General features: G+C 45.5%; 4 protein-coding genes across 4 annotated transcripts; 3 read left to right on the forward strand and 1 right to left on the reverse strand.

Moving 5' to 3' along the window:
- Positions 1 to 285: 285 nt before the first annotated feature.
- LOC134215253 (Fanconi anemia group M protein-like) lies at positions 286 to 3,156 on the reverse strand. Its single transcript, XM_062694477.1, has 3 exons — positions 1,777 to 3,156; positions 1,228 to 1,336; positions 286 to 1,167 (listed from the first exon to the last, which is right to left on the reverse strand). The coding sequence occupies exons 1-3, from the start codon at positions 3,013 to 3,015 to the stop codon at positions 512 to 514; spliced, it is 2,004 nt and encodes a 667-aa protein (XP_062550461.1). The 5' UTR covers positions 3,016 to 3,156; the 3' UTR covers positions 286 to 511.
- A 2,895-nt stretch (positions 3,157 to 6,051) lies between these two features.
- On the forward strand, positions 6,052 to 15,958 carry LOC134215261 (protein RCC2-like). The gene is made up of 7 exons (XM_062694486.1): positions 6,052 to 6,182; positions 13,810 to 14,225; positions 14,294 to 14,369; positions 14,488 to 14,990; positions 15,052 to 15,146; positions 15,224 to 15,488; positions 15,558 to 15,958. Exons 2-7 carry the CDS (start codon positions 13,830 to 13,832, stop codon positions 15,729 to 15,731), a joined length of 1,509 nt encoding a protein of 502 aa, XP_062550470.1. The 5' UTR covers positions 6,052 to 6,182; positions 13,810 to 13,829; the 3' UTR covers positions 15,732 to 15,958.
- Positions 7,666 to 8,196, forward strand: LOC134207412 (chromatin assembly factor 1 subunit A-like). The gene is given in 1 exon segment (XM_062683136.1): positions 7,666 to 8,196. A coding segment is annotated over 1 exon segment (531 nt).
- LOC134207413 (uncharacterized) lies at positions 8,324 to 12,954 on the forward strand. The gene is made up of 4 exons (XM_062683137.1): positions 8,324 to 8,622; positions 8,821 to 9,143; positions 9,241 to 10,812; positions 10,886 to 12,954. Exons 1-4 carry the CDS (start codon positions 8,324 to 8,326, stop codon positions 12,952 to 12,954), a joined length of 4,263 nt encoding a protein of 1,420 aa, XP_062539121.1.
- Positions 15,959 to 25,440: the final 9,482 nt, after the last annotated feature.

Genomic DNA, 25,440 nt, shown 5'->3' on the forward strand with positions numbered 1-25,440 from the left:
TGAGATCACCAGTACTTGTACATTGAAGATGTGTGCTAGCAAGCAAACATCTGTTGGTTCCCTGTGCAAGAACAGCTGATCCATTATGACGGAGTAGCAACCACGAGCAAGTCAATCAAGCTCAATATGCATTTCATTCTGCTCCAGCTTACAATGCATTTGGCTGCATGAGGATGAAGTTGTTTCTATGATCATTGGAGACACACACATGACATGGAATTGTGCCTAAACGAACTTCCTTGGCTTTCTTTCCTGTTATATTAGCCAACTTAACTCACATATGGCAACATTTAACTGTAATTTACTTTATTCTTGAAGTTCGTATATGCTTATAATAAAGTCAATCTCAAAATATAATACATTCGATCAGTATCGTCTTTTACAGCTTATAACGCATCTACGGCGTTTGCTTTTTTCCTTGAAACTAGTTGGTCAATAACAAATAAAAAATATGAAAACGGTAAAATCAACTCGAGTATGTAAATTTACAGAAAATAACAAGCCACCACATCTAGGTGGGCATGAAAGCCGGTCCCGGCGACAGCGGAACTTCCAATTGTTGCTGCTTCAGAGATATTACCTCGTAATAGGTTTGCCCATTGGTGACATCGTACGTAGCCGGAACGTCGGCAAGAACCTCCACGATTTTACGCTTTTGACTTGCGCCAACCCCTGGCGATGATGCGGGGCTGATCGGCTCCACTTTGGTGCCATTGCAGCCGTTGCTGCTGCCGCTGCTGGTTCCCGGCTGGTCTTGCGGCGCCGCCGCCACGCTGACAGTTGGGATGTTGAAGAAAATCTTGCGGCCCTTCGGTTGGAAGCCGGGTGGAATCAACCCCGGCGAACATTGCATCATCTTGTTGGACAAGTCTACGCCGATCGGGAGTATGTTGCGGTTCTCAAAATAGTATAGGCGTCGGGTGTTAATAATATCCGTAATTTCCAGCTGTTCGGCGCCTTCGGTTGTGAAAGTCACAATCGCTCCAGGATCCGCACCGCGTGTCCGAGCAATGTGCGCCAGGAATTCTCTAGGGTGAGACGTCATGTTGAATAAAACAATTAGATCGACTTTACCGAGAACCAGAACCGGTTCGACCTCGATCGTTACAATCAGCGTATTGTATTCACCATTCCGGAACTGTTGTACGTCATGAGCAAAGTTAGAGTCTGCAATGAACATACGATTCGGATCATGCTGTAGGTCTATTCGTAGCGCGAATCACTTACCAACAATCATTTTGGGCTTCGACTCTGGGACTTGACGGAGGATTTGAAGGATAACCACCGCAGCATCCAAACGCTCCACCACGATCAAGATATTTGCATCATTTCTTCTCTGGAAAGAAAGTTAAACATTTCATTTTTCCTTAATTCCAATAGATGGTATCACAATAGTAGAATACTGCTTTCGTAAGACCCTTCTCCACTACTATTACGCAGGCAAATTGTGCAAAATTCTTCGTAATTTCAATATATGGATCGTCATGCTTTCCGAAACATATTCCTACCATAGCGCAGGTGAATTGTGAACGTTCCCTATGTTAGCTCCTAATGCTAACACAGACTGACATGCTAACAATATTAAAATTTCCGCATTTTTTCTCGATTTTATAAACAACCTTAATTTTACGACCCCGAAATATTTTGGCTTGCGTCTTTCTCATACAAGATGGTGTACAACAAAACCATCATTGGTACCTGAAAACGTATACAAAGCCAACAAGAACATTACCCAACTTTTCATAACCATATGAAGCAATGCTCAATCGATTTTACCTGATAAAATTCCTTCAGAAAGTTCTCCAGCGTGCGGAACTTGGGATGCGGCGTATTGTAAACTCCCGACCGGAGCTTATTCAGGAAGGCCACCATGTTCTGGTCGGCCTGCACCAGTATGTCGTTGGCGCGATGAAAGTACTCCAACACGGCCACGATTCCCTCCCGCTCCAGAATGTGGTACGCCTCCAGTAGTCGTTGCGTCACGTGAAAGTTCATCATCACGTCGTGATGGTCCTTACGCATGATTCCTGTCAGAATACCCTGCTCGTAGCGGGCCCTCTCGCGTTGGACGTTTTCCACGGTAATGTGATCAAAGTCCGTACCGCAGGAAAACAATTTGGCCGTGACTAGTTTTTGCAAAAATGGTCGAGCCACCTGTTTGAACTCCTCCAGCAGTGCCAACAGTGACAGTCCCAGTGGCGTCCAGATGTTGCTGATTTCCTTCTTGTTCATCAACCAATCCTCCGGCGTCTCGTGCGGATTACCCCATTGCAATTCGATGTTGGAAATCAACCATGTTTTGAGCAAACTTGCCTCCACAGTTTTACCGGAGGTCATCGAAACGCACAGTACTCGAAAGTTCTTAGTAAACTCTAGAAACTTTTGAATAATCTTTGTGTGCACTCTGTGCTCCAGCTGTGGATCATCGATAACTATCAATTTAACCTTGTCCATCACTTGCGGGATATCCGGGGCTGCCCGATTGATGTCCATCAGCATCATTGTGGATGAAATAAAAAATACCCGCTTTGCCATCCACATCCGGGTACGGTCATGTGGCTTCATCTGCATGTCCACAACATCCGTTGGCAGGAACTTCATATACTGTTCGCACGCAAACTTTTGATCGTCAATTAATGGCCTCTTGGGGGCCACATAAATCACCTTTCCTAGCGGGTACCAACGGTAGATATTATACATCGTAATTGCAGTTATGAACGTCTTCTCCGTCTTGTTTGGAAGGATAACCAAGGAATTATGGTAGAGGCACTTTTCAGCTATTAACGGCAAATAATCGGAACTGGTGTAATCGATCGGATACAGCCAGTTAGTCCCAGCGTGAGGATCGAAACCGGCATGTGGGTTTTGAGCAACTGCAGGAGGTGTCACCTCCGGAGGTTCCGGAATTGGCTGATCGTTCGTTTGTTGTTGAGCTTCCTGTAGGAAGGATTCCATTATCGAGCTTCCGGAGCAGTTCGAGCCCTGCGTGGTATCCATGCTTGCGGAGGAATTCATGGTTACGGTGATTTACAAAAGCCACTTTTCAAATATTTTCTGTTAATGGGCAGATTTTTCACAACAAACTAACCGACAATTTCACACACGTGCGAAAATCTCAGTACCGGGATGAACGGATCAAACACGTTACATCATCGATGATGACATCATCATTGTCTGATGCCAGCACGAAAGAAGAATAACGTTGCACAGTGGCGGTCCCCCATACAAATACCAGACAAACCCCAATAATTATGCTAGAATAAATAAAATTAATCAAAGAATATATTTTGAGACGCTATATTATAAGTTCATTTTGAAGTTTGTAGTTTGTAGAATTGTCATCCGACATATACTATGCTACTCAAGTACTTCCGGCCCATGCCTTGAGGTTTGAAGCAGTAACAGCGTCTTTATTCTAACATATTGAAACAGCCAATTTCCAGCTTTAGCGCAATTCACCACACTAACCACCGGAAAGTAGACAAGAAATAAATTTTAATATATATGACACCAGCAGATCGTTCCGAATCTTTCCCGAAAAAGTTTAGTCTAAGTTTCTTTCACCATATAGATACATATTTGTTAGGAACACGCTTTACAGCATTAACTTCAACTAGCCACCAAAAATTGAATTCATTAGATTTATAATAGTGCTGAACAATGAGAGCTTGAAGTAGCTCGAAGTTTCTCCCAGTTCTGATCATACCCATTTGTTGACAAAAAAGAACGAGCAGGACGGGAACAACTTCAAGCTACTTCGAGCTGCTCATTGGACAGCACTAATCAAAGTTTGGAATCCATTCATTCAATATAGGGTGAAATTTAAAAAATACGGGCTTCGTAAATTAAATGATTTTTTAAAGGTTTTGTCCGGGTATCTGCCACTGTGCGTCGTAACGTGTGCGTGTGTTCTCAAAATGATTTTTGAGAACAAGCGAAACTAGTAACAAAGCGTGCGCATTTCAGGGTATCCAACATATCGGCACCAACATTTCAAAAAGGGCGAAACTGATTTTGTAAACAACAGATTCTTCTGTCTAATTTGTGCTCAGCAATTAGGTTCTGCAGCATGACGTCACGAATGAATTCGGTCCTCGTCGAATGAACTTTTTTGACAGTTCAGTAGTACTTTCCACTGACTCCGACAAAGATCGAGTTCGTGATTGGTTGGCTGCCCCCGAGTGCAACGCGAAGTACTACTAATCAGTCATCAGTTTGAGGTTAGATACAGACGCTGCAGAACCTAATGCAATCCAGCACCATTGAAAGAAAGGGTCTGTTCAAATATTACGTAACGCAATAGGGGGTGGGGGTTGTTTGATTTTTGTTACGCTTTGTTACGCAAAATATAGGGGGTGGGGGTCCTTCGAAATATTGTTACGCGTAACAAGTTATTGACTGTTTCCTTGATAACAAAACGCGCCGACCATTTTTTAAGCACCTTCAAAATCGTCGCCAACTTCATTATTCTAAAACTGTGTTAGTTTTATTAGTAAATCATGTTAATCTGCATGAAAATCGGGCCCAATTTTGGGAATAAATGTGATTATTGAGTTTGCAAAATTTTGTTCACAGTTGATTTGACAGATCTTATGGTCATTTCTGTTGGCGACGATTTTGGCGTCAATTTGCTTTGCGACGATTTCAAATCGTCGCGGCCGGTAAGGTGGGAAATTGATAATATTTCCAAAGGGAAAAATATTTTTAAAAATTCAAAAAATATTCATTATCTTTGAAAAAACATGAAATTTACAAAAGATAATAATTTATGGCACCGTCCTTTTTTAAACAATCGCATTTGTTACGCGTTACGCATAGGGGTGGGGGTGGTTCTGAAAATTGTTACGGATTGTTACGAGGGGGTGGGGGGTTCTTAAAAACAACATTTTTCGCGTTACGTAATATTTGAACAGGCCCAAAGAAGAGAAGTCGCTGCTTTTTTCAGTGGGGTTAGATTGCGCGGGTGAGTTCAAATTAGCCCAACAGCGACGGGAGAACCCTTTGTTTGGGGCAATAACCCAAATTTGAGTAAAATGACTTTTCTGGCACTAGGTAGTTTGCCTTTAATCACATGTAAACAATTTACCCAAAGCTGAGTTTAATTTATCCACCTTAATTAATGGACCTTAATCAACTTAAAATTGAGAATATTGAATTTACTCAAATTTGGGTTATTGGGCTGAGCAACCCCGGTGAGGTGCTTGCATCTTGCTCTAGTTTTGACAACAATCATAGGAAAGAAAGGGAAAACTACCCAATTTTGGGTAAATTTTTTCTGCCGTATTCTCATCAGTGCGCAAATTGAACTTAAATTTTGAGTTGATTTATCTGTCCGTGTAGATCTTTGTAGGTTTTCATATCAACCGTCGATAGCGATCGATGCCTTAGGGTCTGTCTCAATGAATTATTGGCAGTGGCTGATTTCCTACTCGCCGCTTCCACATCCAGGCGCTATCGTATATGCGCAAATAGCTAGCATGAGTTATCCGTCAGAAATTTGTATGGCGAAAGACATCTAACGCAAATTTTCTCAAAATTACGAACTTTTCATGAAAAACTATTTGGTACCGGTTATGTAGGAAGGTGTCCGCTACTACGCCTACCAAATATTGTTTCGATGAAGGTGCTTAATTTTGAGAAATCGAACCTTAGATGCCTTTCGCCATACTGATTTCAGAAAGTTAACTCCTAGTGTGCCGCTGTAATTACGCTCAAAGCAGGCGATTCATTGGATAATTAAACTGAAATTAAACTTAAAAGTGACATTTCAATAATTACCAAATAACCCTGCTCGCAGAGCAAGATTAATTTTAATGGAGAGATGCCTCGAACCGTGTATTGTGGCGTCAAATTGTTGATTCAGTGTTATCTGTTAAGATGTAGACTAAATAAATTAAACGAAGTCATTTTGAAAATTTAGTATTGAATTCTCTTTTGCGACATTCGCCCTTTTACCAGATAGAGTTTGATTTTGTTGCGTGAGATTTTCATTTGGCAGCCCTGTTAGAAACTGTGGTAATTTTTGTATATGGAACCTGCGCATTTTAAAGTCAGTTTATTTGCTTTTGTGTCGCACATCGGATCGGAACGTGCTAACGCGTTTAGTGCTAAATAAATATTTCGAGGGTTTCAACATTTAATACATATTAATTTAATCGATTTCAAAGCAAATTTAATTCAAGGTAAGATTAGAACACTAAGCAGCTTATAGTGTGTCGATAAGACAATGCACAGAAAAATAATATAAAGGTAATCCCGTGCTGATTTCAAAATTTTGGCTCAGGATCCATTCGCGAAGTCGAAGCAAATTCTGCTCTTCCCTCCTATGGGAAATCCCATTGCTATCTGTCAGAGTTTGAGTGAAACATGGCCGCCATCTCCTCCTCTCTGTTGCTCTACTGTAAAAACCCATAAAGAACTGTCATTGTTTGTGTGAAGAATTTTGCTTCGACTTCGCGAATTTATACCAGGTATATATACACTCCCGGCCAAAAGTTTGGGTTCACCCTCGAAAAATGTAGGCAAAAGTTTTTGGTCGTATTTTCGCCGTCTTTCGATTTCGGGTATTAGCTCGATACAAAGAATATGAGTAGATCTTGCAACTAGCAATTTCCATTTTTTTATGTACAAAAATATTACATTAAGATACACATTTTTCGTATATTTTTATGTTGTGAAAATATTTTAACAACTTTTCTCAAAATTGAGCCCACAGAATTTCGAAATGATAAGTAAAATGGAACCCAATTTTAATCATCTTTGAGGGGCATTGATGATTAATTCTGTGGAAATTTTTTGTTTTTTCAAAAATCAAAATCTCAAGCAACATATCTCGGGTACTTATTCAAAAGGACGTATGTGATTTTGTAGACAAAGATTCAAACGTCGATTTGTCGCATCTGAATGCACTCCCACGCAAACCATCACCACAGACAGGTAGGGGAACCCTTCGGCTACCTGTTGGTAGTGTTGGTTTGCAAAGGAGTGCCATCAGATTGTGTTGAGGCACCGATGACGACAGAGTGCAGCTAACTGACAACACTACTTGCGCGAAGATGTAGCTGCATCTGCGAGTCATATAATCCGTAGATGAACTGTCGATGTCTGTGGGAAAGCAAAGAGGTAGAGAGTAAATGAAATCTGTAAATGAAAACAATAAAGGTGGTGAAAAAAGTGAATTATAAAATTTGAGATTGTTAGTGGACGTTAATAAATAAACTGAAAATAAGTCGGTAGGAGAAAATAGTTAATCGTTCATAGTGGAAAAGGTAATATTATATTGCGGAGTGGAAAGTAGTTAGCTAATAAGTTAATTTGCAGGAATAGTGAAGTATCGCGCATCAAATAGACAGGCAAAAACAAAAGATTTGTTGGAGAGAAAACTATTCATGTAAGTTACTACTGAATGAAAAAATTATACCATATAATTAAAACACAATAACAATATATTTCAGTTTTGAGCTGTTGTGTAACGAAGGCACTGCTACAAAAAAAATAGTTTTCATAAGCCATCCGAATATCCTCAAAAATGAATAAACATCAGGCGGAGGATGGATCTAACCTCAACAAGGATCTGACGGCATACAACTGTGATCTAACCTCAACAAGGATCTGACGGCATACAACTGTGTGATTTGTACCCGTCCGGATCACGACGAGAGCAACATGGTGTTCTGCGAGGGCTGCAGGGAATGGCTACACTTCGGCTGCGCCGACGTAGGAGCAGAGGTCAAACACGACGACGATTGGCGATGCTTTTCGTGCCAGGATAAGGATCCGGAAGATGATCCGGCATGTGATGCGATTTCCGTTGACGACACCATTGATGGAGCTGCGAAGGAAAACACTGGTAAGTCTCAAACCATCTCCGACGGCGAAGAGGTTGCTATGGCAATAGAGAAGATGAAGAAGGATAAAGAGCGTCTGAAGAGAAGGATGGAGCAGAGGCTAACGTTGGCTAAGGCCCAAATGTAGCTCGAAAACGAGAAGATGGAGATGGAATGGGCGCTAGAGAAGCAGATTATGGAAATGAAGATCGCTTCCAAACAGGCTTTCCAGAAGAAGAAGGATTTGGAGAAGAAAAGGCTGAAGGATCAGCTGAAGAAACTCGGTGATGGAGAAACGCAAACGGAAAAGGAGATTCAGGAATTGGAGCGGCGGAAAGAGGAAGCAAAAGGAAAGGGAACGAGGATATAGGAGGATAAGAGGAGAAACCGAAAGTGACGAAGAGAGTTCACAAGAAGAGGAATCGAGCGGATCCAGGGAGTCGGAAGAATAGCATCACGAGGAAGAAGAGGACGAAGAAGAAGCCACCGTGAGAAAAATGAAGCGTATCCGGCCGCAAGAAGAAGCAGCCCCGACAAAAGCGCAAATATTGGCTCGGCAGTTTCTTTCCCGAAAGCTGCCAAATTTCACCGGCCAGCCAGATGAGTGGCCGATCTTCATAAGCAGTTTCAATACGACGACGAAAGCGTGCGGGTTTTCAAATCTGGAGAACCTGGCGCGACTGCAGGAGAGCTTACGAGGCCCTGCTAGAGAAGCAGTGTGTAGTCGGATGCTGTTGCCGCAAGCAGTACCAAAAATCATCGACACGTTGCGAATGCTGTACGGACGACCGGAACAGTTGCTAAATACACCTGATTCTTTTTTTACACGGGGGATGCATTCCGTGTAAAAAAAGTTTTCAGTTCAAAATTCGAAAATCCGTGTAAAAAAAGTTTTATGATTTCTCGACGAATCATGCAAAATGGAACAACTTTGCAAAAGTTTTGTATGGGATTTTTTTTACACGGCCGTGTAAAAAAATCCGTGTAAAAACAGAATCGGGTGTACATTGCTAGTGAAAGTTCGGAAGGCGGAACCCCCAAAAGCAGACCGTTTGGAAACGTTCATCGGTTTCGGGATGGTAGTTCAGCAATTATGCGACCATCTCGAAGCGACGCAGCTTAACGACCATCTGGTAAACCCTTTACTGATTCAGGAACTGGTCGAAAAGCTGCCGCCGTCGACGAAAATGGAATGGGTGCGGTTCAAGAGGCAGCATGTTAGGATCACTCTACGAACGTTGTCAGATTTCTTGGCCGATCTGGTGTCAACAGCAAGTGAAGCGACTGGGATGATCGATACACAACCGAATTCATCCGGTAATCGTCCTGGAAAGGCCAGAGGAGGAAAGCAGAAGGAATACGAGAGCCACCTACATGCACACGCCGAGTACTTTCCAAAAAATCCGGAACACAGAAGAACGCCGTGTCCAGTTTGTCGACGTACGGATCATCGGCTACGGAATTGCGACGAGTTCCAAAAAATGGGCATTCCTGTGCCCGTCCTGCTTGAATGGCCACGGAAAAAGTAGGTGCAAGGCGAACATCCGGTGTAAAGTGGAGAGGTGTCGACGACCAGGCGAGCACAATACAATGCTCCATCGTCCGCAGTTAGAGATGCGATCGGACTGCAACGCCCACAACGCAATTGCGCATACGCCGATTATCTTCCGGATGATTCCGGTAACGTTGAACTACGGAGGAAGGTCAGTCAATACCATGGCCTTTCTCGACGAAGGTAGCTCGTTGATCGAGGGCCCCATCGCGAGTCAATTGAAAGCCAACGGGGAACCACAGCCGCTCCGTGTGACCTGGACGGCAGGTATGAGTAGGTTGGAGAGAAATTCGGTGGTGTTCAGTTTGACAATATCCGCCATCGGATCGAAGGAGCAGCTACCGATCAATGAGGTCCACACCGTGGAGGAACTCAAGTTGCCCAAACAGTCACTAAACTATCGCGAACTAGCGGAGCGGTATAGTCACCTACGGAACCTTCCGCTAGCAGAGTACTCGAGTGAATCGCCGAGGATCCTGATAGGTTTGAAACACCTACATTTGTTCGTGCCACTCGAATCGCGAGTTGGACAGCCTGGAGAGCCGATAGCTATCCGATCCAAACTGGGTTGGACGGTATATGGTCCGCAGGAAGGAGGAAGTGTAAGAACAGCTTACGTCGGTCATCATTCGTGCGTTGGTGTATCCAATCAGCAGCTGTACGATCTACTGAAGTCGCACTACGTGCTAGAAGAGGCTGGAGTTACGGTAAAGGTACTTCCGGAGTCAGTGGAAGATCGACGAGCCCGTGAGATTCTAGAGAACACCACTAGGCGAGTAGGAGACAGATTCGTCACGGGAATGCTGTGGAGGGAAGACAACCCTACGTTTCCAGATAGTTACCCGATGGCAGCGCGCCGTATGAAGACATTGGAAAAACGTTTGGCACAGAGTCCACAGTTGCAGCAGAATGTCGCAAATCAACTGATCGAGTATCAAGCAAAAGGATACTGTCATGAAGCGTCAGCGAAAGAACTGAGAGACACATACAAGAAGAAGATCTGGTACCTACCCCTGAACGTTGTGATCAATCCGAAGAAGCCGAATAAAGTTCGCCTTGTGTGGGATGCTGCAGCCGCTGTGGGAGGGGTTTCGTTGAACTCAAAGCTCCTAAAAGGTCCAGACTTTCTCACATCGCTGCCGTCGGTGGTGTGCAAGTTTCGGCAGTATCGCGTTGGATTTGGTGGAGATATCCGAGAGATGTTCCACCAGCTGCAAATTCGGCCGGAGGACAAGCAAGCGCTGCGGTTCATGTTCGATGAAAGGATCTTCGTGATGGATTGTGCAATTTTCGGGGCGACATGTTCGCCAAGTCAGGCGTTGTACGTGAAGGATCGTAACGCAAACGAGTTCGTGGAGCGATTCCCGGATGTCGTCGATGCGATCGTCCACCGACACTACGTGGACGATTACCGCCGAGGAGGCGGTAAAAAAGGCGAGCGAAGTCCGCTACATTCATTCCAAGGGCGGGTTTGAAATTCGGAACTGCGTGTCGAACTCCGTCGAAGTATTGCAGCAGCTAGGTGAGTCAAAAGCGAATCAAGTCGTTCATTTCAACGCCGATAAAGCCAAGGAGAACGAGCGGGTGTTAGGTATCGTCTGGGAACCTCAAGCGGACGTGTTCACGTTTGCGATGAAACTGCCGGAGAATATACAGCCCTGTCTGTCAGGGAACAAACGGCCGATCAAAAGAATCGTCCTCAGCATCGTGATGAGTTTGTTTGATCCACTGGGACTGTTGACGATGTTCACCATCCATGGCAAAATGTTGATCCAGGACCTGTGGCGCTCGGGTTGCGATTGGGATGAATTCATCGACGATGATTGTCTTAAGAAGTGGCAGAGATGGACAGCATTGTTGCCAGATGTTGAGCAGGTGACAATTCCCCGTCACTATTTTCAAGGTGGCGGTTCGTTGGACTACGATTCGTTGGAGTTACATGTCTTCGTAGATGCCAGCGAAGGGGCGTACGGCTGTGTGGCATATTTTCGTATGATAGTCGATGGAGCTCCACGATGTTCCCTGGTGCAAGCCAAATCGAAAGTAGCACCTCTGCGAGCGTATTCAACCCCACGTCTGGAACTCATGGCGGCGGTTCTAGGAGCGAGAATGGCCGAGACGATTAGAGCGAACCATAGTTTGACGGTGAAGCGCGTTCAGTTCTGGACAGATTCGAGCACGGTGTATTCCTGGATTGTGTCAGATCACCGCCGGTACAAAGTATTCGTCGCATACAGAATCGGCGAAATTTTAAGCAGAACGAGCCCCATGGAATGGCGTTGGGTTCGTACGAAACTAAACATAGTAGACGACTTGACGAAGTGGAAGGCAGGATTGAAGATAGAGTCCACCAGCGCGTGGTTCACTGGACCAAAGTTTTTGTTAGAGGCGGAAGGCAAGTGGCCAAGCCCGGAGCCACCTCGGCCGAACGTGGTTGATGAGCTTCGGGCTAGCTTCCTGTTTCATCGAGCTGAGGAAGCAAGCGGATTGATCTATTGCACCAGGATTTCAAAGTGGACCATTACGGTCCGCATCATCGCCAATGTTCTTCGGTTCATTTCCAACATCCGGCGAAAACAACAAGATTTGCCGATCGAGGTACTACCAACCGACGCGGCAGTTGGTAACAATCGGCGAGTGGTAGCGGTTACAGTGCGGTGTATAGAGCGATCGTTTTCGAGGGAAGAGTACCAGGCCGCAGAATGTCTACTGTGGAGAATGGCGCAGGAAGAATCATTTGTCGATGAGGTAACGGTCCTACGCAGGTGCAGAGAAGGAAGGGTCGGTGAACTTGAGAAATCCAGTCCGCTGTTCAAGTTGTCTCCGGTGCTGGATGAAGATAATGTGTTGCGGATGGACGGCAGAGTACAAGAGGGTGAGTTTGTTCCGTTCGAGTTGCGATTTCCGGTCATTCTACCAAGAGGCCATCCGGTGACGATCAAGATAATCGAACACTATCATCAGCTGTTTGGCCATGCCAATAAGGAGACTGTAGTAAACGAGCTAAGGCAAAGATTTTATATCCCAGCTGTTCGCAGAGAGCTCGACAAGGTAGCACGAGAATGCGTTTGGTGCAAGGTGCACAAATGTAAGCCGATGGTTCCGAGGATGGCACCACTTCCAGTACAACGGACAACTCCGTTCATCCGTCCATTCAGCTACACAGGAGTGGACTTCTTCGGTCCGATCAACGTCGTTGTGGGACGGCGCACCGAGATGCGTTGGTGTGCGTTATTCACCTGTTTAGGAACAAGAGCCATCCATCTGGAACTAGTCCACAGCTTGTCCACGCAGGCATGCCTGATGGCTATCCGGAGGTTTGTCTGCCGGCGAGGAGTTCCGATCGAATACTTTTCCGATAACGGGACGAATTTCGTGGGTGCAAGCAAGGAGATAGTGAAGAAAATAGAAACCGACTGTTCGCAAGCGTTGACAAGTTCCCGGACACGGTGGAATTTCAACCCACCCTCGGCGCCCCATTTTGGGGGCGTATGGGAGAGATTGGTGCGGTCGGTTAAGGAGGCGATGGAGGTGTTAGACGACGTACGAAGTGGCACAGCGAGCGGCCTGCGTTAGAAGTAGGTGAGGTGGTGTTCATGGCTGACGACGATAACCGAAAATGCTGGGTACGAGCGATTGTTGAAGAAGTGAAGCGAGGTGTGGATGGCTGAGGCACCGATGACGACAGAGTGCAGCTAACTGACAACACTACTTGCGCGAAGATGTAGCTGCACCTGCGAGTCATATAATTCGTAGATGAACTGTCGATGTCTGTGGGAAAGCAAAGAGGTAGAGAGTAAATGAAATCTGTAAATGAAAACAATAAAGGTGGTGAAAAAAGTGAATTATAAAATTTGAGATTGTTAGTGGACGTTAATAAATAAACTGAATATAAGTCGGTAGGAGAAAATAGTTAATCGTTCATAGTGGAAAAGGTAATATTATATTGCGGAGTGGAAAGTAGTTAGCTAATAAGTTAATTTGCAGGAATAGTGAAGTATCGCGCATCAAATAGACAGGCAAAAACAAAAGATTTGTTGGAGAGAAAACTATTCATGTAAGTTACTACTGAATGAATAAATTATACCATATAATTAATTCACAATAACAATATATTTCAGTTTTGAGCTGTTGTGTAACGAAGGCACTGCTACAAAAAAAAAATAGTTTTCATAAGCCATCCGAATAGATTGGATAAATCGACGTTTGAATCTTTGTTTACAAAATCGGATACGTCCTTTTGAATAAGTACCCGAGATATGATGACGGCCGAAAATCCAACAATGCTGAACCGAGCCAGAGCCATACACTATGCCCTTTTTTCTATGGATCTACATTCCCACTAAAACTTGGCCTGATCGACGGATCAAATTGTTTGGAACCTAATTTTTCTTGAACACTTATTATGTACGAGAATTCGTTTATTCACAGTTTGCGCTCCATCCAAGAAAATGCCACCTAAACGTAAAGCAGCTGCAGTAAAGGAAAACATTCCCCCGAAGCGAGAAAAGCAGAAATCTGAGGGTAACCTTGATAACTCAGAACCGATTGAGGGTAACAAGGCGGAAGAGAAGAACTGTTCCAATGCTGAGATCACCAAGGACTCAGAACCGATTGAGGGTAACAAGGCGGAAGAGAACAACTGTTCCAATGCTGAGATCACCAAGGAAGAAGTCAACACTATAACAAAATTGCCGGATAAAATTTTGAAAGTCTTCGATAAACAACCTCCTGGAATGCTTCTGATCGCTGGATCAGTAGCTTGGGAAACGCAAGGACAGAAAATAAAGCCGACCGATAAGACCAGACCAAACATCAATAGTTTCCATCGGTTCACATCGGAAACGGTAAGAATCCTAAACTATGTACATATAAGCTTCTAATATTATCTTATTAACAATCAAAAATATTCCAGTATCGCTCCGCTGTAACTGGATGCTGTTCGGCACATTCCATGCTGATTAACATAAACAGAAAGGCTCTTGGGTTTGGTAAGTATTTTCCTAATTCATAAAATATTATGATGACGCATTCATGAAATATTATGATTTCGCATCTTTTTATTTCATTCATTATTCCACTTTTTCACTACTTGAAAACCCAATACAGGACGCAATCACCATGGCCAGCTGGGCCAGTCCCAATTGAAAACCTTCGAGAGTCCAGTACCGGTGAACGGTTTGGGGGATTTAAACGTCATTCAAGTCGCTTGTGGGAGAAACCATTCGCTGTTCCTCACCGAAGCGGGTATCGTTTATGCCTGCGGTGACAATCGACACGGCCAATGTGGTATTGGGAATACCACGGCAACAATAACGAAAGCAACTCCGGTGAAGTATTCGGGTCCACCAATCGTAAAAGTCGCCTGCGGGGCGGACTTTTCCGTGATTTTGGACACCAACGGTACACTGTATTCGTTCGGACTACCCGAGTATGGCCAGCTGGGTAACAATTCAGATGGGAAATATTTCATTACGGCCAACAAATTGGCGTATAATTACGTTACGTTCCCTAAGAGGGTTGAACGGTTCGTAGAGAAGACTATCGAAGGACGGACCATTCCGATTGAGGACGTCAAAATTTTGGACTTTGATTGCGGCAATAACCATACGGTATTTTATTGCTGCATGAATTCCATGTTATTTTTTTAATGGTAAATTTTCACATTTGTAGGTTGCTATTGACTCGAACCATCGCATGTTTTGCTGGGGTTCTGGTGGGTACGGTCGCCTCGGACATGCTGAACAGAAAGATGAATGGACTCCCAGGTGAAAAAACGAAATCAACGTTGCCTCATCAATCATCATGCCAAATAAACGTAAATCTTCGTATTTTATCTTTTCAGACTCAACAAATATTTCGACAGCCAGCAGCGAAAGATTATGCGTGTGTTCTGCGGAACGGCTTTTAGTCTGGCCATAACCGACATCGGATCGTTGTATCTGTTCGGGCGGAAAAATCTTCGCGGCGATACCAACATGTACCCGAAGCCGGTTCACGACTTGGCTGGCTGGAACATTAACTCCATTGGAGCCGGGTACAACTCGATTCTTATTTCTGCCGAAGCTTCTGTCATAGCTTGGGGTGCTTCTCCGACGTATGGAGAACTGGTACGATTAAACGCTCTCAAGATGAACGACTGTGTTCTGGTGATGACAAGTGTTTTCCATTTTTTACAGGGCCTAGGAGATGAGGTGAAGTCCTCTTCGGTGCCGAAGATCGTACCTGATCTGCATAGTATGGAGGTGACACACGTGGCCGTGGGCTTTTCGCATTCTCTGCTACTCGTGAATGTAGAACACGAGAATACGAAACAAAAGTACGAAGCTTTATCCGAGTTCATCATTGATTGATTGATTCTAAGGTAAGTTCGTTTATACGTTATCAATTATCATCGTTTTTAAATGGCTAACGAGAATGACGAAATTTGGTAAACTTATGTTCAGAGGTACTTTTTATATCTAGTTAATATTTCCAACATTTTTGTGGAAGTACTGTTATTGTTACTGTTTAATTACTAAACTTATTATAAACCGAAGGAAACCAATAAACAATAATAATTGTTGTCAGTCATTAGAAATGTTTTGAATCTATTTTTTAAACAGTTTTTTTACTACACCGGGGTCGCTTTTTACGTGGTTGATTTCTCACGCGGATTTTAGGAATAACGCGGATTTCGGGCTTTACGTGAGTAGCTTTCACCCAAGTACCGTGACCTGCCCTAATTCCGCGCACCGCCTAATTTGTTTATTTGTTTATTTATGGTGTACATCAACAGATTGTTCGTGATCCTAATGATGATTTAAAACTAGTATGGTCATTACAATCTTCTATATACATAAAAATGAATTTCTTATAGACTCCGAAACTACTAAACCGATCGGCGTGAAAATTTGTATCCAGATGTTTTTGGAGCCGAGGAAGGTTCTTAAGATGATTCGAGACCCCTCCCCCTTTTGGAAAGGGGGGCACCCATACAAATGAAACATCAATTTCTTCATAACTCAAGAATTAATCAGATAATAAATTAATTTTAGGCGAAACGAAGTTCGTCGGGTCTGCTAGTAATAACTAATTAACAAAACAGTAAAAAAACAACGAAAAATAAACTTGTCATGGGACTTAAATACACTTATCTAGCATATGCGCGTTAGCTACTACGACGAAAAACATTTACAAAACTACGGCGAAGCGCATCTCTTGTCAAGTGGTAGTCAAATACACATGCCACCCTATTGAAAACTCTCTGTAGCCCGTTCAGTGCGTTGCCCAGACCATAGTTGGTGCGGCGAAGGGGAAGTCTCAACATTATGCTATTCCGCAATGGCCGATGTTGCACGTTAAGGTTAATTTGTTGCAGAATGTCTCTGCTTAAGTCCCTACGGATACGCAACGGAAGAAGGTCGATCAGCTGGCAGCGATCCTCGTAACTAGGGAGGCAAAATGGATCTCTCCATGGTAGTTTGCGCAATGCAAAACGAACAAAGTGGCGTTGTATTGATTCGATGCGTTCCGATCCGTTGTTGTAGTAAGGACACCAGACCGTCGAGCAGTATTCCAACGTCGACCGGACGAGAGAGCAGTAGAGTGCCTTCAAGCAATGTACGTCGGTGAAATTTTCGCCACCCTGAACACAAAGCCAAGCGGTCTGGCCGCTTTATCGACGACAAAGGATATGTGCTGGGTAAATGTTAGTTGCGAATCCAGAAGAACTCCCAAATCTTTCTCGCAATGCACTCGGTTAATGGTCGTATCGAGAAGAGAGTAACTAAACCGGATCGGCTTCTTCTTTCGTGAAAAAGTAATTACCGAACATTTCGCCGGATTGACCACAAGTCGGTTCAGAGTACACCAGTTGGCAAACACAGTGATCTGGTTTTGGAGGGATTGGCAATCGGCTATTGAGCAGATGCGAAGAAATATCTTCAGATCGTCCGCAAAGGATAGCCGTGGTCCATCGATTACATGGTGAACATCATTGAAGTAAAGCAGGAAAATTAAAGGCCCCAAGTGGCTGCCCTGCGGTATACCAGACGAAGCGCGGAAACTATCTGAGCGATAATCGCCTAAAGCAATCACAAGCTGGCGTCCGGTCAGATATGATCGAAATCAATCGAGAAGATTTCCACCGACTCCAAGTCTGTCAAGCTTGGCGATTGCAATTTTATGGTTCAGCTTATCGAATGCTGCAAAAAGATCCGTGTAAATCACGTCCGTTTGAGTGCGTGCAATCAAGCTATCCGTGACGTACGACGTTAGGCACAACAAGTTAGTAGTTGTTGAACGGCCAGCTGTAAAGCCATGTTGGCCAGCGCAAAGATATTGTTTGCAGTGGGCATTCAGCGGGTCCATGACAACCAGTTCAAAAAGCTTCGCCATTGCACTAAGCGATGTGATACCCCGATAATTGTTCACATCACGCTTGCTCCCCTTTTTGTAGACCGGAAACATATCTGCAGTCTTCCAGCAAGATGGGAATATGCCGCTGGATAGAGAGAGTTGGAATAACAGGAGAAGGGGTTCCAGCAGACAGGTAATATTCTTTTTGAGAATCATCGATGGAACACCGTCAGGACCAGGCTTAGATGATGTCTTAAGCTTTGACATCGCTCTAGAGATGGCTTCGACATTCACCTCGATATCACCGAGCGATTGATTAGCTAATGGGACGTTGCTGGCAGCGGTGGTCACGACATCAACAGGTAGTTGTTCGTCTTCAAACACACTGGCGAATTTAGCTGAGAACAGGTTGCATATACCTTGTTGGGTGCTTGCAGATTCACTATTGAATACCATGGACGATGGAAATCCAGTCTCTTTGCGCTGTTCATTTACGTAGCTCCAAAAGGACTTTGGGTGAGATCTTAGTCGTCGTTGTATCCCTCTTTGGTAGCGTAGGAAATGATAACGACTGATCCGCTTATACTCATTGAGTCTAACATAGTGGGATTTGAGTGGCAACGTACGGTGTTTCGTGTAACTTCTGAGTGCAGCTTTCTTGCACCTTTTCAGCGACCGGAGAGCGTTCGTCATCCACGGGATACGAGAGTCTGATCGAACGGACTTTTTTGGGACATGCCTGTCGATGATGTACACCATGATGTGAGAAAAAGTTTCTGCAGCAGAATTGATGTCTACTGGATCAAGAATATGTTCCTAATCCATATTTGATAGCACTTCAGTAATACTGCGATGGTCCGCCTTATGGAAATCGTACGACACCACGGCTGGGGGGTTGAAGAAATCACGCATAACATTATCTTCGACAAGGCGCGGCCATATCTGAAGCACAAGCTACAGATCGGCAGTGTGTGTCAATGAGATCCAAGTCGCGAGCCCGATCCGGAGGGATGTACACAGCACAGAGGAATAGTTGCCTGTCACCAAGCTGAATAACAACCCATACTTGCTCAACGGTGTTCCAAGAATCGTCCTCAAGCATTTTTGCTTTCAAGCTGGAGTTAACTGCAACAAGTACGGCACCTCCGGTAGTTTTCCTGCTATTCTCCGTGTTGCGATCACAGTGAAAAACTTCGTAGCCGGCTCCAAAAACGTAGCTCGAAATAGTTCGAAAATCAAGCCAGGTTTCAGTAAACACTATGACGTCGTAGTTCTGATCCAGAACAGCTAGCCTATATTCGTCCAGAAGGCCGTTAATTCCTCCAACGTTCTGGTAGTAGATGGATATGTCGGACTGCATGTGGCGAGAAGCGGATGAGGCACTGCAAATCGGAACACTATCAGGCAGAGAAGAATTCATTGACTGAGAGTACTTGCCGACATAAGGAGTTCGGAAGACCCCATTTCCTGACCCAAGCACAGGACCGGGACGTCTGCTGGTCGCTGGCAGGAATGGCACGACTGAGTTGGGAGGATTAGGTGCTTCCTCAGAGCTTGTGGCATGAGTGCGTCCCGGGAGCGTACTGGATGTAGAGGCAAGATGTGCGATATCATATCTCGGTTGAGCTGACGGATAATCATGTTCTTCGGCGTATTCAAGTTGTTGGACGACCCTCTCCCCGCTTCCGACAGCAGGACCGGAGCAACTGTGATGAGCGGAGATGGCAAGAGGCTTGTCTGAGTCGTAGAAGTTGAGGGCTCCTTTGAGACTCTCTGCGGCGCGTTCCGGATTCCCAGAGGTAGGCCATATAGGGGAATCAGCACGTAGATTTGTCGAGCGCAGGATACTGAAAAGTGGATCGGCATCAGACGTCGGAGAAACGAAAACTTGATTGTACTTGCCTGTCGTCGGATGCTGGAAGACCCCCGATCTGCAGCTAGCGTCAGGACCAGGACGACAGAGGTGAGCGCAGGCAGCAGAAAGCAGAACTGAGCTAGAGAAGTCGGGGGCTTCCATAATGCTTTCCACAATGCGTCCCGGTTGCGAAGATAACGAGGGATTGACAGTAACCTCACATGTAAAAAATGTTCTGGTCGGAGCTGCATCACTACCGGATCTGCCGCTTGAAGGTACAGTGGAATTGAAAGTTGCGCTGGAACACGGGAGCGGATCAGGCGAAGAAATATTGTCACGGAATGCATACTTGCCTGAGAAAGGTGGTTGGGAGACCCCTACACCAAACTCGATAGCAGAGCCAGAACGACTCTGATGGCAGAAAACAGTGCGATTGTGCAGGCAGGAAGCAGCTAGCGGTACTGAATCGAGTGGTTCGGGGTCTCCCATAGGGCAACAGGCAGTGCGTTCTGGCGTACAGGAACGGAGAGAATGGATTAATTCATAGTGCGATATTACAGGTAACAGGTTGCGCCGGGGGCTGCTAGCATTTAGCAAGTCAAATCTACTCCAGACGCAGGAGTCGAAAACGGCGATGTTCCAATTTCGTCGGAGATCATGATCGTAGCAACGTAGCAACCCAAAACAACTCGACGGGTTCAGGAACAGTGATTACACGGGCGTCAGTTACGATCTTAGTTCCACCAAGAAGCTGCTGATTGTGAGCCGCGTCATCGTCACGACGTCTTTTCGACGGAGGTTGCGAGGGGGGTTGTCGGAAACTGCCAGGTATTCTAGCCGGAGTCGATGGCGAGATGCGTTTAGAGAGCTGCGCGAACTGTTGTCCTTGTCTAGCCAGTTGCTTTTTGATCTCGTTATGAACAGATTCTTGTCTTTCAGTAATCGCATTGATTGCGTCACCGAATGACGAGACGGCCGGTTTGAATCTCATCATCTTCATCAACTTCGCACACTCATCGCACATCCACACAAGGTTTGGGCTTTCATGAACAATCTTCACAAATGGCTTATTGAGCTTCGTAGGCGTCGTCGGCAAAGCCGTACATTTCGGGTGGAACACTTTTTCGCAAAAAGCCATACAAATGATGGAATCCTCCTCCTTAACTGGTCTCGCACAGTGATCACAGGCAGACGTCGACATATTCTGCGAATTGTTGTTTTCCAACTCGTTTAGCAACCGCACGGTGGAGATATGTTTGAACATTTCACCAAATAATACGATGTCCATGATAGACAGGTGGGCTTATTCTACGAGTCGAGTGACGTGAGGTGAGTCGATTTTAGCAATTCTCACGTGAGGTGACCATGTCATTTAAATGGGGCTATACGACTCTTCGGAGCCCTCCCTAGCCGTGTGGTAAAACGCGCAACTACAAAGCAAGACCATGCTGAGGGTGGCTGGGTTCGATTCCCGGTGCCGGTCTATGCAATTTTCGGATTGGAAATTGTCTCGACTTCCCTGGGCATAAAAGTATCATCGTGTTAGCCTCATGATATACGAATGCAAAAATGGTAACCTGGCTTAGAAACCTCGCAGATAATAACTGTGGAAGTGCTTAATGAACACTAAGCTGCGAGGCGGCTCTGTCCCAGTGTGGGGACGTAATGCCAAGAAGAAGAAGAAGAAGACGACTCTTCTCACGTCATTCGAGCAATCTCACGTCACTCCACTCGTAGAATAAGCCCAAGGTTCTGATTTTTGATGAAAACCACGGTATTAGGCGATGCGCGGAATTAGGGCAGGTCTCGGTATTCTTAGAATGGTTTGTTCGCCCTTGTCTTAAGTGATCAATCTGTGCGACCTGTGGTCGGAGACGATGATCCTGTCTTTTTGAAGGTATCTAAATTTTCTAACAGAACTTTAAAACATAAAAAATTCTTTATAATTTTGTTAAAAAAATGACAAAAAAATATCATAACTCAATATCATCAACGGTTGTTATAAATAACTGATTTTGTTACAATTTTGTTATTATTGTAAACCAATTTTATTGGTGTTGGCGCTCCAGATTATCAGTTTTATTAGTTTTGGTCAGGGCTCGCAATTCTCACTCATTCCGAGTAGATCACCAAATTGCGACGCTTTTGACTTCCAAAGTGGGATGCGCTTTATAAGAATGCTGCATTGATTTGACAATAGATTATGCGCTTGCCAATAATGTTGCGTTTAGAAGTCAAAAGCATTGCAATAGCTCCAGATTACACGGCCGAGTTGCTTTGCCAATAAAAGACATGATTTTTGAGATTCGAAAGATAGCTATTTATTTGTTTTTCCTTTTCAGATAATTTCCAGATACCGTGCATTTCGAAGCACTTTTACTATGTCTTCACCGATAACGATGTCAATAGGTATCATACCGGTGATGACGCAAAGTGCATCGTGCGACATGGTACGGTACGCGCTCGCAACTCTTAGGTACATGAGCCTATACGTTCTTTCTAACTTCGTTCTGTAGCAGTTAATACGCAGGGCCGTGTCCCAAGCTGGCCCCCATACCTTAGTATGGACAGAGCGACGCTAGCCAGAAGCTTGCGCTTGCTGGTATAAACCGCGGACATCATCCGGGACAATGCCACTATAGCTGTGGAGGCACGCTTGCAGGCGTAATTGACGTGGCTACCAAACTTCAACCTCAAGACACCTTCGTACGTGACGTTCCATAACACCGGACCCAGTATGGAACCTTGCGGAACTCCTGAGGTTATGTCAACGCACTTCCGACCCGCCTCCGTGTCGTATACCAGTACTCGATTCTGGAAGTAGCTTCCGAGAATCTTGTACAGGTACTCGGGAATTCCAAGACGCAGGAGCGCATCTGCAGTAGCTGCCCAACTGGCACTATTGAAAGCATTGCTCACGTCGAGAGTCACTACTGCACAATAGCGAACTCCCCTCCTCTTACGCTGGATAGCTATCTCCGCGGATTTGGTAACCGACAAGATAGCGTCTACGGTCGACTTACCCTTTCGGAAGCCAAACTGGTTACTCGATAGACCATCCGCACCCTCCGTGCGTATCAACAACCTGTTGAGGATGATCTTCTCGAGCACCATCCCCGCCGTATCAAGCAGGCATATTGGTCTATATGCCGACGGATCCCCCGGTGGTTTTCCCGCCTTTGGCAATAGGACCAAGGGAAGACTCCCTCGTCCAGGCATCTCTGCATGACAGATCTGAACATCTCGGGAGCCTCAGCAATGGCCGCTTTGATGGTCAGGTTCGGAATACCATCCGATCCTGACGCCTTACCTACACTAAGGGACTGTGCAATCCCCGCAAGTTCCGCCGCAGTTACTCTTCCCTCGTCGGCCACCCTGGCCCCTGGCAGCTCCACAAAGGGAGGCCAGGGACTTGGGTCGTGACGTGGGAAGAGCCCCGCGATGATCCTCTCCAGCATCTCTGGAGACAGCTCTGTAGGGGCCATCGCCCCTTGTCTTGGCCATTACGACCCTATAGGCGTCACCCCATGGATTCGCGTTGGCACTTTGACACAGGACCTCGAAGCAGGCTTTTTTGCTTGATCTAATCTCAGTCTTCAGAGCGGCTCTAGTAGCCACGAACGCCACCTGTCGTTCAACACGCTCCTCTTCTGTGCGTGCTCGCTGCATCCGCCTCCTTGCCCGTAGGCAGGCGCGGCGCAGGTTCGCAATTGCTTGAGTCCACCAGTAAGCCGGTGGCCTCCCATTCCTTGGGTGGACTTTCCTAGGCATGGTGGCATCGCATGCACGCGAGAGTACTGTTACCAGCTGCTCGCCGCCGCACCGAGAGTATTGTGCTCGCGGCGGAGCGCTTCCTTAAACACCTCGTCGTCGAAGTATGATGTCTTCCACATACTGTAACGGTCAGAATTTTGTAAATATTAAATGTGTTTCTGTATATATGTGAATGGGCGAAAACTCCATTCAAAATGTTTAAATGTTTAACTGTCCCTTAGCATAGGCAACAAGCGATAAATTTTTGCCCAATTTTTCCTTGGGCGAGTTTATTTGTCGCCTCGAAAGGTTGGAAAGGGACGGCAGCAGGTCCAGCGCACCGAGTTATCCTTCGGAATTGTGCAATCACGAATGTGCACGAAGAAATTTCGGGAAATGGCGAATCTCAGGATTGTCCGGGATTCACTTTCCTTAATCTGAGGGAACATAGATTCTGCCATTTCGTCTGTGAACAGCCAGTATATAGGAAGTGTGCGCGTTTGTAATTTACTCGTTTTTTTTTATAAAAAGTATGTTCCAATTATAGAGTGACGTTAAGTGCATGTAATTAATTGAATATTTTGTTCGTCCTTAGATTAGAAGAAAAGTGTGCGTAGTTAGAGATTGTGTGCGATATTTAAGTCAAAACCAAAACGAAAAGGTAATGTGCTCTATATGTGCTGTGCTGTGCTTGTGCTAAGTGTTCTGTTTAGCCGTTTGGCTTCTATTTCGCAGCAATTAAAACTCGCACCCAAGCGTGCGAATTTCCTCCCCTCCACGGACGAAAGCATTCCCAGCAACCGTCAACCCGCTGGAAGCCGGACGATCCACCAACATATCGTCCGGGCGAGGCCCAGGGGACCTCCACTTGGACAGGGTCCGTAATTCGGTCCGTTTATCGTACCGCCAACCGCCATCAAAAGCTGCCACCGCGTGTCGCCATCGCTGCATCGCCGCTGCTAGAGCGGGCAAGCCAACCGCCATCGACCAAGCAGGCGCTTGGCGTCATCGTCGCCGCTCGAGACGGGCACATTGACCTGCCCGTAGGTCAACGACTGGGCCGGTAAGCCATCCAGAATCCGGTGAGTCCATCCAGTGGATAAAGTATTTTTTGTGGAGTGGGGCGTCCGCTGAGGGCGCCTCGGAGTTGTTGTTTTTTTTTGTCCAGTCAAAAGACTGAAGGAATGCGCCCATAAAAGCCATTCACAAAATTGGTGACACCGTGAAGCGTGCGTGACGAATTGCCGCCGCTAAACCTTTCTTGTCACCAGGAGCGCAGACTAGCCCCACCGATGCGCTGCTAGAAATGTGACGTCACATCAAGAACATTTAAAGCACATGAGCACATGAGAACTAGACAGGGAGAGAGAACGCACACATAGTAGGGATAGCATAGAGAGGACGAATACAATCTGAACATGAATGAAAATGAGCAATGAAACCAAATACATGTAAACCTAAAAGCTATTTCGACTCTTGTTTATAATAAATGTTAGTTCTGTCCCAATTCCCTGCTGTTTGATTGATTTATATGTGTTTTACGTCACTTCGCGTTTGTTTGTTTCGAGTCCCGTCCTCCACCATATGGGAGTGTGACGTAGGGGGCAGTCAGATCACCTCCTATCTGTTGTTTGTTGCGCGACGATCGGTGGATCTCCGATGATGAGATGTTGCGAGCAGCATAACCTGTTGCATCGCATTTTAGTATGGGTGGATCCCTTACCGAAATCTCTGATTGCCTTCTGGTTGTATGAGGAAGTTGCGATAATTAGGGTAAACCCGTTCGGTCGTTGGTTCGCTAGCTAGCTGAAACGATCTGTAAAATTCCTTTCGAGGAGATTAAATGGACTCGCCCTAAGGAGAGTCTCGTCCGGGCAATAAATCTGCACACGTGGTCTCCCCCGTGGAGTGGCGCTTAAGCCACGTGTTTAAGGGCGGATCGGCCCTGCTAGCTACAATACGAGGGCTAGGCCTCGCCCCTTCTTCCGTCCGCTGAATGCTGGTCGTATAGTCGATACTGTAACGAACCGCCAGGTGGTCGCTATCATCTACCCTCCAGTTCGAACTACTCGTTTGGCCAGGGGGTACAGTTGCTCCGTCTCTTCAGTTGCTCC

Source organism: Armigeres subalbatus, chromosome 1 (genome assembly GCF_024139115.2).
Source record: "Armigeres subalbatus isolate Guangzhou_Male chromosome 1, GZ_Asu_2, whole genome shotgun sequence".
In the NCBI taxonomy this organism is placed as follows: Eukaryota; Metazoa; Arthropoda; class Insecta; order Diptera; family Culicidae; genus Armigeres; species Armigeres subalbatus.

What these genes read in the sequence shown, in the direction of transcription:
- LOC134215261 (XM_062694486.1), top strand. Translation starts at nt 13,830, where the DNA reads ATGCCACCTAAACGTAAAGCAGCTGCAGTAAAGGAAAACATTCCCCCG. An exon ending in ATCGGTTCACATCGGAAACG is followed by an intron (nt 14,226 to 14,293) that starts GTAAGAATCCTA and finishes AAAATATTCCAG; the next exon opens with TATCGCTCCGCTGTAACTGG. An exon ending in ATTGCGGCAATAACCATACG is followed by an intron (nt 14,991 to 15,051) that starts GTATTTTATTGC and finishes TCACATTTGTAG; the next exon opens with GTTGCTATTGACTCGAACCA.
- LOC134207413 (XM_062683137.1), top strand. Translation starts at nt 8,324, where the DNA reads ATGAAGCGTATCCGGCCGCAAGAAGAAGCAGCCCCGACAAAAGCGCAA. An exon ending in CTGTACGGACGACCGGAACA is followed by an intron (nt 8,623 to 8,820) that starts GTTGCTAAATAC and finishes GTGTAAAAACAG; the next exon opens with AATCGGGTGTACATTGCTAG. An exon ending in TACACAACCGAATTCATCCG is followed by an intron (nt 9,144 to 9,240) that starts GTAATCGTCCTG and finishes TCCGGAACACAG; the next exon opens with AAGAACGCCGTGTCCAGTTT.
- LOC134215253 (XM_062694477.1), bottom strand. Translation starts at nt 3,015, where the DNA reads ATGAATTCCTCCGCAAGCATGGATACCACGCAGGGCTCGAACTGCTCC. An exon ending in TTCTGAAGGAATTTTATCAG is followed by an intron (nt 1,337 to 1,776) that starts GTAAAATCGATT and finishes CTTTCTTTCCAG; the next exon opens with AGAAGAAATGATGCAAATAT. An exon ending in GAAGCCCAAAATGATTGTTG is followed by an intron (nt 1,168 to 1,227) that starts GTAAGTGATTCG and finishes TGTTCATTGCAG; the next exon opens with ACTCTAACTTTGCTCATGAC.